This window comes from Cyrtonyx montezumae, unplaced genomic scaffold (assembly GCF_038088225.1).
Source record: "Cyrtonyx montezumae isolate F1298 unplaced genomic scaffold, pur_monq_1.0 scaffold_10, whole genome shotgun sequence".
Classification (NCBI taxonomy): Eukaryota; Metazoa; Chordata; class Aves; order Galliformes; family Odontophoridae; genus Cyrtonyx; species Cyrtonyx montezumae.
Genome location: NW_027071826.1, coordinates 26,943,177 through 26,962,146, shown reverse-complemented (window position 1 = coordinate 26,962,146; position 18,970 = coordinate 26,943,177). Strand labels below are relative to the sequence as shown.

Below are 18,970 nucleotides of genomic sequence, written 5' to 3'. Positions count from 1 at the left end.
CTGCAATGAAAATAATGAAAATAACAGATTTAATAGTCTGAACAGTAACACATTATGTAGTACATTGTACAGATGTTAATTCAAGAAGCAAATCAGTAACTTGAGCTTGATATTCGTAAGAACTGGCATACTTGTACACCTGCCTTGTCCTGTTTTCTGTTAACTCAGTGCCAGTATTGGCAAGGTAAAGCCTGTCGGTTTACACAGAAAACACATAATTATGCAAGTAAATGAGCATTAGTTTAGTACATTTCCTTAAATCCGCCATTACGAATTAATTCCATAAACTTTGCCAGTGGCAAGAGTTTTCTATCTTAGAGCAGTATGCTTTTCCAGATGGAATACCAATTGTTCTCACTTGTTCTCTTGCATGCAAGAGTAGTATTGTCAGCATGCCTCGTCACATGCCTTCTGTTGATCTATAAGTACATTAACTTGATTTCCTTTAGAGTATGTTTTGGAGGGCCTAATGAAGAACATTCCACACAAGCCTAAGCAATTAGAAAAAATAGTTTGGTGTGCATATCTGTCTGCAGTGCCACTTTTTTGTTGTTGAAGATGCCTGTGTGATGCATGATATTTTTGTAGTTGAAATATATCGTCCTTCAATGGAAGTCCTAAGAAGTTAGAATGAGATCATTTGGTAACAGCTGAAATAAAACCAGTTAGAATCATTAGTATTTGGCACTTGAAGTTCCAGTAATATCACTTGCTTGTGTGAGACAGTGTAGTATATCACAGTCGAAAGGTGCAGTTTTGACATCCTTCCTCTGGGCGTGCTGTGTAGATTTAAAACAATCATTAGAGATACATTTATTACTTGTTAATGTTATGCACTTCTAACTGTACCAGGCTCTAAAACTACTGCAGTGAAAGCTCTAATACTCAACTTGGAGTGAGAGGAGGAGGAAGGTTATATTGGGAAGGAATTTTTACTCTCAATTTTTAGTGAGGAAGTTTAGAGTTTTAAATGTTTTTAATTTACTTGCCTAATTAACTATGTCTAATTCTTGCAGATACAAGAATTGACTCTGAAACCTAAGTAGCATTTATAGATTTTAAAATGTTAAAAAATTCTGTTCTGTTAATGCAGTTGGAATTATTTTTGTGTTGTGTAGTTAGAATCATTTGCCCTCAACAACTGTCGTTTTCTGTGATGTTATACGAGCAATGTTCATCTTCAATATATTTTTAGAGAATATGTGCACACTGTTTAAACTGAAAGGAAAATCTTCAGTACTTCAGTCGAAGTGTAAGCCCAAATGCCTGTTTTTCTTTATGTACTAGTTGGTTTATGCACTGCATTTTATCCCACTTTGTTTATAGTAATGATTAGTTATTGAATTGAATAATTGAAAAATATAAACTCCCTAGGGATGTTGTGGAAACTCTTTCTCTGGAGGTATTCAAAACCTGTCTGGACAAGTTTAACCTTTAGGGAATGTGCTTTGGATGAGAAGTTGGACTAGATGATCTCTACAATTCTGTGATTCAAATCATGGGTAGAGTTGAAATCAAAAGGATTGTGAAAGTCTGAATTTTGAATTGGGGTGAATCCTACTTGATTACCTAGGCTGTTTCCCTCCAACAGTGGAGTAATGAGTCCTTAGGGATCCATTACCATCTTCTATCTGTCAACAAATCCTAAAGTTCGCTCTTGAAAATAAGCTGTCTAAAGTACGTGCATGTCACTCTAGTCTCTATTACTGCAAGAAGATCCTGATGTTTGCCTCCTTTGAAAAGTTGCTGTTTCAGGCTGTGTATGGCTGTTGGATTGTTGTGGGTTTTTTTTATATCAACTTCTCATTGAAAAAGATAGAATGTTAATTCTTAGTATAATTAAATCAGAGAGGTACCTGTGGTACGTCTTTGCTTAAAATAAACCACCTGCATTGTTTTTATTACATTTGCATGTTACTACTGTACAGAATTGAAATCTTGACTCCTTGAAATTGTTAGACTGCCATTAATTCTAGGGAAGGTAAGATTATACTTATGTATAGAGTAGTAGAAAAGGAACTCCACTCAAATTATGTCTAAGCTCCAAAGAGTTTATTTTAAGTGCTACAGATAAACTGAGCTAATAGGGAGTTGCTGTCAGAAGGTGATCTCCTTTTCTCCTTCTGTCAGACTGTTCCAGACCACAAGTTGTTCTTGCTTCTGCCCCTTTGACTGTGATTGTGTGACTGCAGAATGAATCACTGCAGTTGGATGATACTGGAGTTCTGCAGGGAGCTTACTGTGTGTGGGGGGTAAAAATATATATTTCCATAGAAAGCTTAGTACCAATCCAGACTGGCTGGAATATCAATCCTATGATCATGTAGAATTGGTGTTTGTATGAGTTGTGTCTGCAAAGAGAAAGAATGCTTTCCATGAGAATATGTATAATTTTTAGTACTGAGCAATTTTAAATACAGGAGAAGTGGTAAGAATCTGTTATCAACACAGGGGAACATACTGGATTTCTCTAGATATTTTTCAGAATATCCTTAAACAGTTCAAAGACATAATAAAAGGAAGATTTTTGTTAAAAAAAATCAAAAGAACATCCCAGTTGTTTTCTTCTATACTGCATTGTATGGATTTTATTTATTTATTTTTGTTGTTATTGCTGATTAAGTAAATGTTGTCATTATTCTTAGCTAGTTCAGCTTATTTAAAGGTGTTTTTTCCTTTTTTTGGGGGGGAGTGCGGTTGGGGGGCAGATACCATGCATATGAGCTGTGACAGTTTTTACAACCTTGTCTTGATGTTGTATTTTTGTGTATGAAAGACATCTCTTTATCATAAATAGAAGTGGAATGGCAAATAACACTCTCAAATACTGCAATATTTTAGTGATTGTCAAGTCTGTTAGCAATAATGTGTTCTAAAAAGTAGCCTTATACTTTTATTAGAGAAATATTAATTTAAACTCTTCAGGGATTATCTTGTATACATGTGATAACATTTTATGCATAGTTATTACTGTCTGTTGCCTTAATATATAAGGTAGATCAAATTTATAGCTAAGATGCACTTAAGGAAGATATTCTCAATTCTCTTTATACTATTGTTCAATTTTCAAACAAAGCTTCCAAAATTTATCTGGACCATTAGAGTTTAAGTGTATTTACATTTTTGCCTTATGTAAGTTGCCTAATACATGTGTTTACTACTTTATTTAGCTACATTGTTCTTATTATTGACAGTAAAATGTGCTGCACCTGTTTGTTCACCAGATATTGTATGAAAGGGCCTGAGAACAATTCTGAAACTACAGGTGCTATTTTAGGGTCAGGTTATTCTGTTTTTAATGTTTTTTTCCTTGGAGTAATAGATCCACATGGGGGGAAAAAGAAATCAAAGTGGAAGACTACGAAGTTAGATGCGAGATCAGAGATTAATTAAAATTATCTTGGAATTCATGAAAAATATGATGCAAAAGAGATAAGTGAAGGGGAAAAAAAAGGACTAAGAACTGATAAATTTATGTGAAGTCTTTGTTCAAAGCATAGCCTAAAGTTTAGAAAAATCGAGGAATAAAATAATCTTTGCTTTAGTAATGTCATTTACTTTTGTATCTGCTTATGGATGATGGATACTTTTTTATTAGTTTAAGCTCTGGTTTCTTCAGAAAGAGCTTTGTATGGCTAGAAAAGTAGTTGAGAATAGAATGTTATGGAAAAAGAGATTGTGGCAGTTTGCTTGAGCAGACTTAGAGGTGTATTAGAGATAAATGATTCCTTCTCAACTATCTCTTGAGCGTTATAGGCTGAAGATGTGTACAACTGGAAAGAGTGTTAATATTTTAAATGGTTACAGATAACAAGAGTTAGAAGGAAGATTGGGGAAATGAATGTACCTGAAAACAGAAAAATGTAAGTAGGAATCATAGAATTGTAGGGGATGGAAGGGACCTCTAGAGATCATCAAGTCCAGTCCCCTGCCACAGCAGCTCCCTAGCCCAGGTTGCACAGGTAGGCGTCCAGGCAGGTCTTGAATGTCTCCAGAGAAGGAGACTCCACCACCTCTCTGTGCAGCTGTGACACTGCTCCGTCACTGCATTGTGATGGAGTTGATTAAGTGTATTACCTTCTTAACGAAATGTCAAAGGCAGACAGCTTATGTGTGCAAAAATCATTTTGCAATTTGGGGAGATCATATCACTGAAAAAGAATTGGAAAGACTGAAATGAGCTAAGAATGGGCCATTAGGCAATTAAAGTAAAAGAGAAAAGGAAGTATTTTAATGAAGGAGACAAGACAATCAAGCTTTGAGTTGAAAAATGGAGGAAGAGAATAAGTTTAGAAAAAATGTCAGAAGTTGGCGTAACAGAATAAAAAGCAAGAGATAGAGCTGGTGTTTTGTTAACAATAACTTATTACTTACTGCTTTTAAATGTTTGGTAAAATTTAAATTCTGAATGCGCAATTGCTATGCAGATTTTGGTGCTGAAATGGAACTTAAACTCAAACCTTTAAATACATGTGTGTAGTTAGGGCTAATAATGCCTTGCCTTCCAGGTCTCTGAGTTCTTTTATAAATTGATTATTCATTTCTGTTCTAGCTTTTGCTACTGGCTTGCTCTTCCAGAAGTCTCTGTTGATTTATCTGGGAGCTGTGCATCTTAAACATTTTATAAATTGTCTGTGTGGGATGAGTTTAATGATAGTGAAACAAATGTAAGCACTTGTTCTTGCCACAGAATCAATTTTTAATCCCTTTCTTCAAAGCTTAATGGTGCTTCAAATGTTTAAAGCACAGAAATTTCAGCATCTTGTGTAAGGAGAAAAAAAATTAAAAAAAACCAAAAAACTGAACTATGATGGCTGAACTCTTTTAATGAAATAGAGTAATAATAAAATGTTGTAGATACCAGCTCTAAAATAATTCCTCTCAAAACATTTCACTATTCTGAAGTTTAAGAATTCTGAAAACAGATCTGTGTGAGGAAAGCCATACGTTAGTAGCAGTATGAGCCCAGTTTGTAATGTCTCTTGAAGTTCACTGAAATTCCTGAGGGGAAGTTGGTAGGGGGAACAATTTCAGTGAGGTGAACCATTTGTTGTATACTGTCTTTGTTTTGAAAGATCAGAGAAGAAAAATGGAATTGAAAACAACAGTTTATACTGTTTTTAAACACTTCTTACACAATGTTATCTTAAACTATGAACATTTTAGAATTTTAAAAGTGTGTGTGAAAATATTCAACTGTTACAAAATTTCTTGAAAGTATTACTGAGTTTTCTTTCTTTTTTTTTTTTTTTTTTTGAAATGTTAAAGCTAAGTTACTTTGAATCTTGGATGTAATTGAAATACAATTAACTTTAGGAAATCACAAGGTAAAATAAACATTTCTGCCATGGAGAGTTTTACAGGCTTTTACCTCTTGAATTTTAAAATCTGATGACATCAGACTAACCTAGCTTAGGTGTTTGATGAACTTCTGAGGAAGAAAGTGAACTATGTTCCTAAATAAACTGTTCTGGGAGCATATTCTGACGTTATCACTAACCTTGAAGAGCAGTGATGTCTCCAGATTCTCTATTATTATTCCCATAAGGAGTCAGTTATCCCAATAAAATAGAAGTACTTAGACCTGTTTCAGAAAAATTGATGATTATTTAAAGAAAAAAAAAAAGATGTCAGGTATAGGATTTTACAACAGTTAGTCGCATAGTCTCTGCTCCAACTCCAAAGGTTACAGGTTGGTTCAATGTAGCTCTCAGAAATAATTTATGCACCACTATTTTCTTAATACTAATCATTGTTTGATTATTATTTACTCAGCTTGTGAAAATGGAACTTGATTTTTTTCAATGGTTGTGAAAAACGCAAGTGATATCAGGTACTTCCTATTCTCTATACTAATTTGGAAGTAACCTAACACTAATACTTAACACCAGTGAAATGCCTTTTAGTAACATTTTTTGATAGATATTTTTCACCACCAAACAAAGCCCTGAATTTCTACCCTGGTGTTTACATTGCTACAATTTTCTATGACATTTGTCTTGTGATTGTGCACAAGAGTTGTGTAACCATTGTTGATAGGTGCAAGAATTCTGTTCCTGTCAGTGGATTTGTCAGTAATTGCAGATGGAGCTGATATTGCCTTGAAGTAATTATACAGTTTGTACCATTATGTACTGGTTTTACATTAAAACAAAAGTTGAGGTGAAAGCACAACGTGTTTTACTTGGGTACTGCTAAAAGCAGCAAATCTTGCAAGGTGTTTGTGTCATCATATACTGATCTATCTCAAAGAAATAAAGCCCCACTTGCTTTCTTGACAGGACATCATAAATTGACTGATGTAATTCAGCTGGGGAGTTAAAAATGCATTGAAAATAATGGGGCATAACATTCTAGGGTTAACATTTATTCATAGATGATGCAATTAAATAACACAGGCATTAACTTCAAGGTCAGTCAGTAAAGTAATAAAAGTGAATATTTTAATTGAATTGTAATTGCTTCCCATTGATACATGAGAGTTAAGTAAAATAGATGTCAGTGCTGCAAATTACAGTTCTCTTCCTAATTAATTTATTCCTTTTTCAACAATCATCCAGATCCGGACCTTGTTGTTGGTTTATCCATCCATCCAGCTTTCTTCCTGGCTAGTTTTATGATGAAATCTAGAAGATGTGGTTAAATTGAAATTACTAAGAATTTGCAATACATTGTTTTTCTTTAAGACGCTTAAAATGACTTAGACTTTAATCAATCTACTCCTTCATTTAAATCAAAACATAAAAAAGAAAAAAAAGAAAAGACAAAAACCATACCAAATAGAAGAGTAGATTTACAAATCCTGCTCCAGAAATATTACCTCCTATTTTATTATTGTAGTCTGCAGTATCAGAAGAAGATGGTGGGTCACATAGCAGTAGAAATTGAATCTTTCCACTAATGTTATATTTTTTTGCAGCATTATATGTGGTAGCAAAGGGACAATCTAATAAAATGTCATGTGAGTAAGTGTATCTTAGCAGAGGTGCGTCATTGAATTCCTACATGTGGGACATGTGGCACCTGTATACAATCATCAACACTTACTGAATTTTTTTTGGAGACCAAACAGTGGATGGATGTGAGCACACTGAGGCAGTGGGAGGTGCGTTTCTGAAGTGGTGATCTCAGTGGTGGGTCACTTCTGCAGATTTTTTGGAGTATGGCATGCAGGCTTTTGTTCATCTCTGGCAAAAATGCACCAATAGTGGTGGTGACTGTGTTGAAAAATAGTGTTCTGTAGCTGAGAATCTGTTTTATCAATAGTGTTCTTCTGTGCTTGATGGATAGTTGTAGTTTCCATGGAAATATATAGGGGGCATTACTTCAGGGTGACTAATGTATAAGCAGTAAATCTGTTTGTTAAATATGGTTTGTAAGTATGGTAAAATACTTTATTATTCTTTAGCAGTAGGCCTATGGTTTCCTCTATACATGTATTATTATTTGCAATTGCAATGTGGGTTACTGATTCTGCAAACTACTGGTTGTGTTGGTTCTTGATGTCTTCAGCAGATGATCTTTATTTTCTCACAATGCAAACTTAGTAAAAAATAAAAAGAAAGTACACTTTTCTAAAGAAAGACAAGCCATCCAGAAGGTAGAATACTATTAAGTAATAGAATAGTTAAATTGCACTTCTATAGATTTTTTTTATGTAGGTAAGGATAATAAATATTGAAGAGTTTACCAAAGCCTGAACACAGCCAATTACTTTATATTTTGTGTAATATTTGTACAACAGTTTCTTTATAGTTGCTATGATTTATTAAATGGGAGCTAAACAAAGTATTCTCCTGAAAATCAAGGAAAGGTTGTGAGAGGAATAATATATTAGTATGTCTGGATTTAACAACTTTCCTTTCTGGCTTGTTTGTAATGAGAATTTACTTTAAACTGTTTTATTAAGGAGAGGGACTGAATATGTCAGAAAAGCGGAGATATTAATGGTGAATGTTAATCTAATTTTATGTAATGAGTATTATGAAATGGTTCTCACACGTGTCCCATTAAATTTAAGGACATAATGCTAAGTTGTTGTTCATTGGAAGATAACAGTCATTGCAACTGTTTACTGTAGGCATGATCAGCTTTCTCCACAGTGTGTACTACAAATGCATCTATTCTATATTTAATGAGTTGGTCATGATAGCTGCACGTGTTTCATGATCTTTTAAGTTGAGGAGTAAATTTGCTCTGTCCACACTGGAGAAAATGTTCTCCAGCTAAATCATTACAAGAAGTTTAAAAACAGTGGGTAAGCAAATTCATACCTATTAGAAGAAGAAGGAGCAGCTGAATGCTGTATTTTTTTATTTAAAAATGAAGACTGTATGCTATTGATATTGTAAGTCATTAAAAAATATTCATCCCAAGTTGCATGTTCTGTATGATAGTTCATCATTTTCTAATTAAATTCTTATGTATCTTGTGTATCTATTTTTCCTTGAGTAATCTGAATAAGTTTATAGCAAAGAGTATAGATACAGAATATATGTACACATATATAGAGTTTGTGCAACATAGATGAGAAACACATCAGAATAATGAGACAAACCAATACCCAGTTTAGGGTTAATCAGTTAACCTCATCTGATAATGCATGAAGTATGTATACATTTAAGTAGTCTTCATTTCTAGAATAAAGGTAGTTTTTAATGAACATCTCCTTTATTTACCTTTTTTACTCTATTGTCCTTTATGTGGCAGATTAACAAATATATCCTGCTAGAAGTATCCACTATTGGCCTGATGATACAGGATAGAAAATGGTAGGATTTTGAAATATATTTAAAAAAAAATTGCCTTTCAAAGCAAAGTAAGTATATTGAAAATAAAATATTTTGAATTGATTTTTCACAAGCATAGATGTTCATTATCTTCTACGTAGCAATTATTCTGTTAATAAAGAGCAATAAATCAATACTAAGAAGAACAGAGGTGGAAAAACTGTCCTCTTTCATTTTAATTATTAAGCAGCTTGTAAAGTGTTTCCTCAGGTAGGGAATTTTAATGTGCTTTAATGAAATATTTAAAAACTATTATGTTTTGAAATTTCACTGAAATTTGAATATACCAAAAGCAACATTGTAAAAATTGAAAGGCATATCAGCTATTTGAACTCAGCGAAGACTTTATATAATAGTAAACCATACATTTATATAACAACTTCCATCATCAGTTGAGCTAAAGTGCTTTGCAAGGAACATACTTTAGAAATTGCTTCTAAATTGAGGCATTCTGGTGGCAGCTCTTTGATGATAGCATTATATAAAGTAGTACACTAGGAAGAAATAGACAAGTATTGTGATGAGCACTAAGAAATGTGATCACTGGGAACTTCCCAATTTACCTTCACTTTTAGAAGTGATCATTCTGTTTTTCTGTCTTACTTTGAATGTTGAGACCTTTTGACCACTTAGTCTCATATCCATCTAGGATGTTTATTTGGTTACTCTTTGATGAGTATGTCAGTTCTTAAAACAGTTTTTCTTGGGTGTTTTTTTTTTTTAATCCCAGTGCTGATTACTGCCAATTATTTCTGTATCTCCTAAGAAGAGACCATGTAGCAGCCCTAAAAACTCAAAAAGGCAAGAAGCTAAGAAAGGAATGAAGAGAGGCAAGGTATTGGGCCTATGAAGTGCTAATAAAGCTCACTTTTATTGTCTAGAAAGAGGAAATGATTACAGAAAATTCTTACCAAATATTTTGTGATGCATCAGAGAGTATATTAAGAAAATATAAAAAAGATATGAAGAGATTTACGTAATATTAATATTTTATAGATAGATACTCTTTATATCTCCTTTATATCTCCTTTCTAATTCTTGCCGTTTTCTGTGAGATTTGTATGAGTGGTTTTTTGTTTGTTTGTTTTTTTAAGGGAAAGTTAGTCTTTTACAACAATTAATTGTATCTTGCAGAAGCTACAAAAACTTGTATTTTAATTTAGAAAGTTTCCTTTCTGCACGTATGTTAGTTTCCAACTCAACTTCTGACTTGGGAAGGTGATTTCTGTGTGGATTATCTATTACTGTGAACTGTGTTTACTTTGCTGATTATTGAAATTTTTAGGGAAGGAAAACAACAGCTTATCTAGTTGGCATGCAGTACAAAAATAATTGGCCTTATTCGTCACCAACGTGAAAATATGTTGCCTGAGGGGGATGAGAGAATTCTGACAAAGTTGGTTTTCTTTAGGATAGATCTTATTTTAGGTATAGTGGGACTAATTTCTATGGTAGATGTGCTACATTTAAAAAAAAATAAGTCATAACATTACTTCGTAAAGCATATTTTAACACTTTTTTTTTTTTCAGGTTTAGATCCAGATAAGCACCTTGGAAAAACACTGGATGAAATGGAGCCTTATCTTTTGGAGGTATTACTGTTTTACTGAGAATACTAATAGACAAAGTTGTAATTTGAATGCAATGCTATAGAAAGTCAGAAAAGTTAACACCCAGTAATGGATGTGACAATTCTGTGTGCATATAATAGGGTCTTTCAAAATTTGAGTAAGAAGTTTATTCCCAAGCATATACTTAATTCTGTTCATAGGGATATGTAGTCTATTAAAACATGGAAATTCTTATAGATGGAGCTAGTACAGTTATTTAAAGAAATGGTGTCTAAGAATAAGACCATATTTTGTACATTCTTCTTTGAGTTTGAAGTTGAAGCATCAAACATTGAGCTATGTACAATCTGAGAGTAATTGTCCTGAAAGTGTGCATTTGTATGTTGTCTGTGATGCTGTGACAAAGAGAGCTTGCTCTTTTCTTGTCCTCACACACATTAAAAGTCCTTTCCTGGTTTCAACTGAGACAGAGTTGATTTTATTGATAGTGTCTGCTATGAGGCCATGTTTTGACTTCATTAGAAAGTCAACACACTGATCTGGAAGTTGATGAGCAGGTGCTCTTAAGAGCCAAACACTCATAGGCTTATAGAATTTCCCTGGTTGGAAGGGACCCACAAGGATCATCAGGTCTGACTCCTGACTACACTCTGGAGCACCAAAATTCCAGGCCCTATGTCTGAGAGTGTTGTCAAAATGCTCCATGAACTCTGGCAGCATGGTCACTGCCCTGGGAAGCCTTTTTCAGTTCTTCATCCTCTGGTGAAGAACCTTTTTGTAATACCCAACCTGACCCTTACCTGCTCTGCCAGCAATGAGACTAGGAGAGCTGGGAGAGGACAGAATTAGGACACATGACCCAAACTGGCCAAAGGGATGTGCCATGCAGTATGGCATTGTGTTGAACAAAAAAGCTGTGGAGAGTTGATTTGAGGGGCAGCTGCTGCTTTGGTACTTGCTGGTCAACAGATGGTGAGAATCTGCATGATGTATCGCTTGTTCTGAAAAAACTAAAATAAAAAAATGTAATCATTACCATTTTCTTTTGTGATTTTCTGTCTTAATATATAGTTTTTTTCACTGCCAACTCACAGAGGAATGAGGGAGAGATTTGGGAAGAAAGATGTGGAGCTCATGAGCAAAGTATTTGTAACTGCTTATTGGCTTGTTGTCAGGGAGGCTGCACAGCTGCTGCTTGTGTATGTAGCAGTTTCCTCTACATGTGCATGCTGTGAAAGTCAAAGTACAGATAAATTGCCTTTTCTGGATACATAGTTGGCTTTAAGGAGTGACTAAAAACAAACTAGTGACTATAAACTTCAGAGGTTTCTGATTTGAAAAATTATGCAACCTGATGAATGCCACATCAGAAATCCTGGTAGAATGTGACAGCAAGTTGTTTACAGGAAGGAGGAGAAACTTTTTATTGTTCTGATCAGCATGTTACTTAAAAGAGGAAAAAAAGCTTTGATATAATCTATGAAATTATTTAATTTGGGGGAAAATTGCTGCCTAAATTTTCAGTCTTCTGATTGTGTTAAGTGGGGAAAAAAAGTTAAGTATTAAGTGGGAAGATCTTTGAATTTATTTTGTATTATTGTTCTCAGTGCCTACAGGAGATTCAGTTCATGAGTGCAGTGATGATCCATACTTTTATCATGATTATAGGTTTAGGACAGTGGCAAAGAATGTTTCTGAATTTTTTTTTTCTATATCGTAAGTCCTTAATTACTGAGGAATTGCTATGTAATTGCTAAATTACTACATAGTTCTCTAGTATGAAGGTTTCATACCAGGAGCTTTTTACATTGAAGAATTTATTGGCAACCTGCCAAATCTCTCTCTTTGGAATTTATTAATAGAATGCTAAATGTATAATATGGTAATATTTGTTTGTACTTTTGTCCCTACTAATAAGAGGTTTTTTTAGTCATTTGTGAACTTGCCTTACAAGTTGATCAGCGATTCTGGATGTAAAGAGCATTTATATAGTTACATGGAATTTACTAGCTGTTACAATTTCTGATTTGGAAAAAGAGTCTTTGCTTGGGCAGGAAGAACTGGAATTCATATATTCTGTCTCATACTCAACTTCATTCAGGAAGTCAGCTTTGCTCTGTCTGTTGTTCACAAGTTTAGAAGGGACTATTGTTTCGGTAGTGTTTGAACTCTTCTTTTATATACCCTTTGACTGGTTGTGTACTTGAGTTATGAAGAAACTAACTTCTAGGCTATTCGTCTTATATTTCTTAGGGATTTTGAATTGGACATGCATTTTTAGTTGTGTAATTTTTACTTTTCTGGCTCATTTGAGGCCAGTCCTAGCAATCACGAAATTTAGATTAGAGTCTACATTGTCTCACAATGACTATAACTTCCGTCTTGCAAAGCAGAATATATTAGTCTTTGAAAAGATATTAATTTTCTGAATGATTAAAAGATACGTTTCTGTTGTTGTTGATAACATCTTTAAAATACCACTCATTACTGAAATGCACATTAAATGTCTGTTCTATGCACAAGGGTTGCTGTGCTCGGTTCCTGTTGACATTAGTGGGAACTGAAAAATTCTTTAGCATCCAGTATAATTGCTGTCAAGCATGATCGTAAAGCCAGTAACGTTGATAAAATGAATTTCCCACTACAGACATAGTTAAGTGTCTTTCGCTTTTTGAGTATTTGGTATCAATTGCCTATAACTATTACAGGTACTAATATTTAGAACTACCAATTTTAAAAGTGACTTCTTTTCACTGTTGAAAATGATTCTGTTATGAAGATCTTGTCCAGGTTTCTCTCCTTCATTATAGTTACAGTTTGTTTATGGGGCTTCAATTATTTGTTTATTTTATGGAAACTCCAAGAAGAAGAATAAAAGGTTTTGACTAACTGTTTGTAGGTTGTCCGTTCTTATTGCATCAACATTAATTATTCTTGATGTATTTGTCCTGTAGAAATCTTTTTGCTATTGTTGACAGATGAAGTTCTCTCTTGTGTCAGAAATGTAATTTATAATGAGCGCTTGATTAAAGGTTTTTTCTGTTCATTTTCTTTTGAAGAAAATGAAAAATGTCTTCAATAGTAAGACATATTAAATCATTTTTTCTTAATGTATTACAAAGCAGACTTAATTTTTCCACCAGAAGACCACTTAGACCACAAGGTCTCATAGAGCATTACTGAGGTAGTGTTTCCTCAGATCATTTACCCTTTACAATTTCCATCCAAAAAAAAAACAAGTTTGAAGAGAACTTAAGACTTTTGTTTAACTAACTGAATTTAAATGAATGTGATATGATCTGAATTTTCATTCAGAAAAAGGCAAGGCTGTCCCTGTGCTCAGAGCTTGTTGCGCTTAGTTGATTACTACCAATTGATACAGTAAATTAATATAGAATTACAATGAGCTGTTCAACAGTTGTGTTCTTACTGAAGCAAATGAACTTTGGTCCATGCTCCATGGTCACTGATGTTAGTCGTGTCTTATTTGAAATTTACTGAATTATGCAATTATCTGTTTTACTGTGATTCCGAGTTTCAGAAGTAGTTATAAATATATTTATTTAATACACATAGCAAGCATATTTAGTATGATTTGGAATGTAAATAACACATTGTTACCTCTTCAGTTTTTGCTTTTGCTTTTTGCTTTTGACTTGGAAAGTTCAATTTATGAGAATTTTTGTGAAATAAATAGTTATTCACAAAAATATTGAAGCAATTGTTAACTCTGTTGACAAGCATTTTATTTGTTGTACACTGCTATGAAAAGTGCTACATCTTGTATTAATTTACGGTACAAATTTCTCACAGAAGTGAACTATGTGTGACAAAGGGAGAGAACCAGATTCATGTGCCTGAACAAACTTTCCAGTCTCTTGTGGAAGAATGATTAGGATTTGATTTGATTTGTTTATCTGAGTACTGCAGTACCAATTCTACTTAAAAAATAAAAAAATGGTAATTCATAGATTATTGTGATACATGATACAAAGAAATCAAGAAGCTTTCATGTGGTATTTGAATTTTTTCATTATTTTAATCAGTGGTCTTTTAGTTGGTACACACTGAAGTTTTTGGCAAGATGTATTTGAGTGCTTTAATGTAATACCTGTGTATTTAAATTTTCCTTTTGTGTTAGATTTCTGAGAAATATGGTGTCCATGTTTGTGGAGAAGGTGGAGAATATGAAACATTCACTCTGGACTGCCCTCTCTTTAAGAAGAAAATAGTTGTGTAAGGAACAGTTTCTTCCATTTCCTTATATTAAAGCAATGGGAGCATTTTCACATTTAGTTTGACGCAGCTTTTGTTGGCATAGTTAAAAACATGTCCTCTAAGTTCACAAACACTCACTTTGTGTAACACTGGCCAAGTCCTCTGAAAACCTAAATCAGTACCTGACAGGACGAGGCCTTCATAGAAAGCTATAAACTTCTTAGACATTTGCACTTTCGTTTACTTGCTGATTATGGCCTGCAGTAAAACTGGTACCTACACACTGACACTTTTATCCTTTCATGAAGTGTGAACTGCCTGTAATATTTATCTTTCATTACAGCTACATTTGATAAACTGCCACATCAGTAGCCTGCGGGTTCGATTAACTCTGTGTGTGTGTTTGTGTGTGTGTGTGCAAGTGAGTGTAAGTTTAGCAGCTATTCTAGAATGATAACAAAAAAAATTTTCTTCCATTATTAAAGGATATTTTAAATAATAACATTGGATGAATCCATCCAATATATACTGAGTAGCTTATTCTTTTGTTGTAAATTGCTGAAATCTGTATAGTGGGATATGAATAATGTTTGTTTTATTATTGACCTAAGTTTCTTGTTAGTCTGTTAAATAGCTAAACCCGCTTGCTTTGAGTGAGATGTTTCTACTGCTGTTCCTTTTCTTAACCAAGTAAACACACCCGGAATCATGTATTGATGATGGTCATCTTATGGAAGGTCAAGATTATTGTGCGTATAGACATGGTTAAAGCTTTCACAATGAAGATCTATTTGTTTCATTTTTTCCATGCCACTGGTATCTGTTTATATAGAGCAGAGAACCAGAAACTGTTCAACTCTGTTCCTTTTAAAGGGCATTAGGGAGGGAAGGAGCAATAGATAAAATGTGAAAAGTTTCAGAAGCTGCTGTAGTGGAAGTCTATTCATTGTCTGCATGACTTGTCCAACATAGTCAACTGAAAAACTAGATAATTTGAGTCTGGAGGTCTTCATTTTTGTATTTAACATCTGATATGAGTTCTACTGAAGTAATAAAGTCTTACCAGTTCCAGTTTTGTTAGAGAAATACTGCCCATTTCCAGTTGTGGCCTGTTCAGCATTCATATTGCAACACTTGCAACAAAAAATATACTTCAGAAGAAGGGTAGCTAGGGTTTAACTGATTAAGTACACTTGTGTAAGATTTTGGCTTAAATTTGTTTAGTTTATAGTTTACATTTTTAAATATACTTGATGGTTTCTCATGTTACAGATTATATCTAGGTATTCCATTGGAACTGAATGTACAGTTCACCAGTGTTCCTTTGGAAGGAACTCTTTGCACACCTGAAATAGGATGTTAGTTTACACAACTTCCAACCCAAACTATTCTGTGATAACACATTACATAGAAAACATCAAATCTTGTAAGAAATTTTTAGTTGCTGTCGTGTGGGGGGAGAGTGCTTTTTATCCTTCCACCAGATCCTACAGGAATTATATTTAAATAGAATTTGAGGACATTTTTAGGAGAGCACAATGGTTTAGTATCAGCTAAATAGTAGTTTAGTAAGAATATCACAATAATATTCTAAATGTATTTCTCTCTATGAGTAGTTTAATAAGCTATTTAGTTCACTAAGAATAGCAAAAACAGAGATGGTCTGGGTTGAAAATAGGAAAAGGCAAGTACATGAATCAGTGGTTAATAATAAATAGTAGGCTTTGGTAGGCTTTTAAGCAGTTATTCAAGCTAGTTCTAAATATACATTTCTATAGTGGAAACTGAATAGCTACACTGAAATTTTGTTTCTCAGTCCTGCTTAGCTCTCTCCTATTTTGTCATAAAAGTATACCATTTAAGGGCCATTCCTGTAAAAATCTATTACCTTATGAACTGCTACAATAAAAATCTATGTAATTTCTTTTTCATTAAATGTTGTGTATAATAATTTGTTATTTATGATTTATAACTGAGTTTTTATTCTTGTTTTTCATATTCAATGGGTGAATCTAAATAGACATGGTTGAGATATACATCCTGATAATTGTTATTTATTTTTTTTAAGCTTAAATGGCATTTTAAGAATTACAAGAAAGAGGTTAAAACCTGTATGAATTTTTCAAGGTTCCTAAGTACCTTAGAAACATTTTGCTAGAGGAAGTTTCTGTGGGAATCATTGGAGATATTCTTTCCTATATAATAATTACAGTGTATTAGCTTTGGCTGGCTGGCAAATGTCCACCAGGCTACCTTCACACTTCACAGGTGAAAAAATTAAGGTGAGAGAGCTCATGGGTCAAGATAAGGTCAGAGAAATGGCTTAGTCATATTACCGTCATGGGCAAAACAGACTTGATTTGTGAAAAAGTAATGGGCTGCTACAGTGAGCAGCTAGATTAATATGAATAGGCTGCAGCTTCAGCTAGGAACCTGCTCCTGCTTTGGCTACTTGTGTGGCTGATGGGCTCAGCTTTGGTCAGTTATAAAGTCCTTTTTGGAGCCAGCTGGAACTGTATACGGGGACAGTCCCTGGTCTCTTCTCACAGAAGGCACCCCTGCAGCTTCCCACACTAAAATTCTACCAGATATGCTTATCATTCACAATGCTACTTTTGGGTAGTATTTTCAGTGGTTACTGATTCTGTCACATGAAATTTGTGACTGTGTTTTCGCATTGTCATCTTTGAAAAAGGGAATCTGCTATATAAGGAAGTAAGTAACCACTATGGGTCAGTTATGGAAAAGTGGGAGTCATTTTAATGAAAGAATGTAGGGTTAATTTTGCATTTGAATATTAAATTGTCTTGCAAAACCATTCAATCTTCATTAAAAAATATGCCTCACAATCTAAGCATGCCAAATTGAGTGAAATATTTGAAAATAAACAATATTTAGCAAAGAAACAAAGATCTTACAATAAAAATATTCAACCAGGAGTCAGATGGATTTAATCTGGTTTTACCAGAATGTCTTGTCAGTTGTCAGCTTTCTTATGCTCAGTATTTAAGAGATACCAAGCATTTCCTCCCTGGCGTTATATTCATATTTATAGTACAATTGGCACCTCTGGAAACCATAGTTTTTGTTTATGTGAAGGCCATCTAATGTTATAATAAAGGCCCATTAGTATGTATGGAATGCAGAATGCTTTAATTTGTTTTCAAAGTTGAATTGATATATTGAAAATGTTTTGGAAGTGTAATTTTGCATTGATTACTTCATTGTTAGCTCTGTGATTAGGTTTAGAATCAAAACTAAATATGTAAACTTGAGGAGAAAAAAAAAATGACAAAGAAGACTTGCCCTAACTTTTGTTTATTTTGTGAAAATATTACTAGCTGTTTTAAAGTAATTTCCCAGATCTTCAAGGTTATTTGAGGGATCAGATGATTAGGACAGTTTTTCAAACTAACCTAACCCTAATCCTAGTACCAGACTTCTCCATTGCTGTTGTTTTATTGATTTCTATCAATGTGCACCTACTAGTAAAAATTTCCAAAGTGATTTTCTACCCATCTGCAAAGTTCCTGTTTGAATTAGTAGGCACTGTGATCGTTTGGAAAGAATTACTTTAATCTTAAGGGACTATCTTTAAGAAGACCTAACAGAAGAAGTGATATTTCAGTCTTATAAGTCTCGATAGTTACTCTCCAGAATGAAGCTGTATAATCAAGAAATTAAAAGCTCATTAAAAGTGAATTTCTTATGCAAAAGGTGTTTATTTACAATATAGTGATGGTGATTGTCTTAAGGAGGTTGATTTTAAATCCTAAGACACATTTTACAAAGCAGATATTTCTGTTAATTTTACACTTTCATTAAGCAAGTGGAATCTGGCCAAGTTCAGCTGTTTCCAGTTTGCATATATTATTACTAGAAATCTTGTTTGGAATCCCCAGGCCAAACTCGTTTAATAGTGGAAGTCTTAAGAGCTCTGTGATTTCAAGAACATTAACTGCATATCTTCAGCATTTCTTATAGGAATTTTCAGGTTTTCTTGTAATGCATCCGAATTTCTCACTTTCTGATGTTTATATCCAAGAGCTACCTTTTGCTTAAGTAGTAAAACCATGCAGATGGATATAACAGATAAAGCCTCTTGTGAATCAAAATGTGACAGATTGTGTCTGTAAAAATAAAAACTACAATTAACTAATTTGAATCAGCACACAGTAAGTTTATCATTTCTACCAACACATTTGGCACTAAAAAGTTGTGTCTAGTAGTTTTCAGTATCAGATGCAAGATGGTCAAATCAGTCAGTTTCTCAGCATGAAATATTGCATGGTGTTAATATTTCAAGAACTAGTCCCCAAAGCATTAATCAAGAAAAACAGACTTTTAAAAGTCTCGCATTGATAAAATGAAAAGATTGCATTACTTATTAGT

At 33.7% G+C, this 18,970-nt stretch overlaps 1 protein-coding gene across 4 annotated transcripts in view; it reads left to right on the top strand.

The window, feature by feature from the left end:
- The window catches only part of DPH6 (diphthamine biosynthesis 6), a 182,583-nt gene that overhangs the window by 45,718 nt on the left and 117,895 nt on the right, over positions 1 to 18,970 (top strand). For all 4 annotated transcript variants that reach the window (XM_065753850.1, XM_065753849.1, XM_065753859.1 and 1 more), the window contains exons 6-7: positions 10,320 to 10,381; positions 14,502 to 14,596. In XM_065753850.1, the coding sequence (XP_065609922.1) occupies positions 10,320 to 10,381; positions 14,502 to 14,596 (157 nt within the window). The remainder of the gene's footprint in view (positions 1 to 10,319; positions 10,382 to 14,501; positions 14,597 to 18,970) is intronic.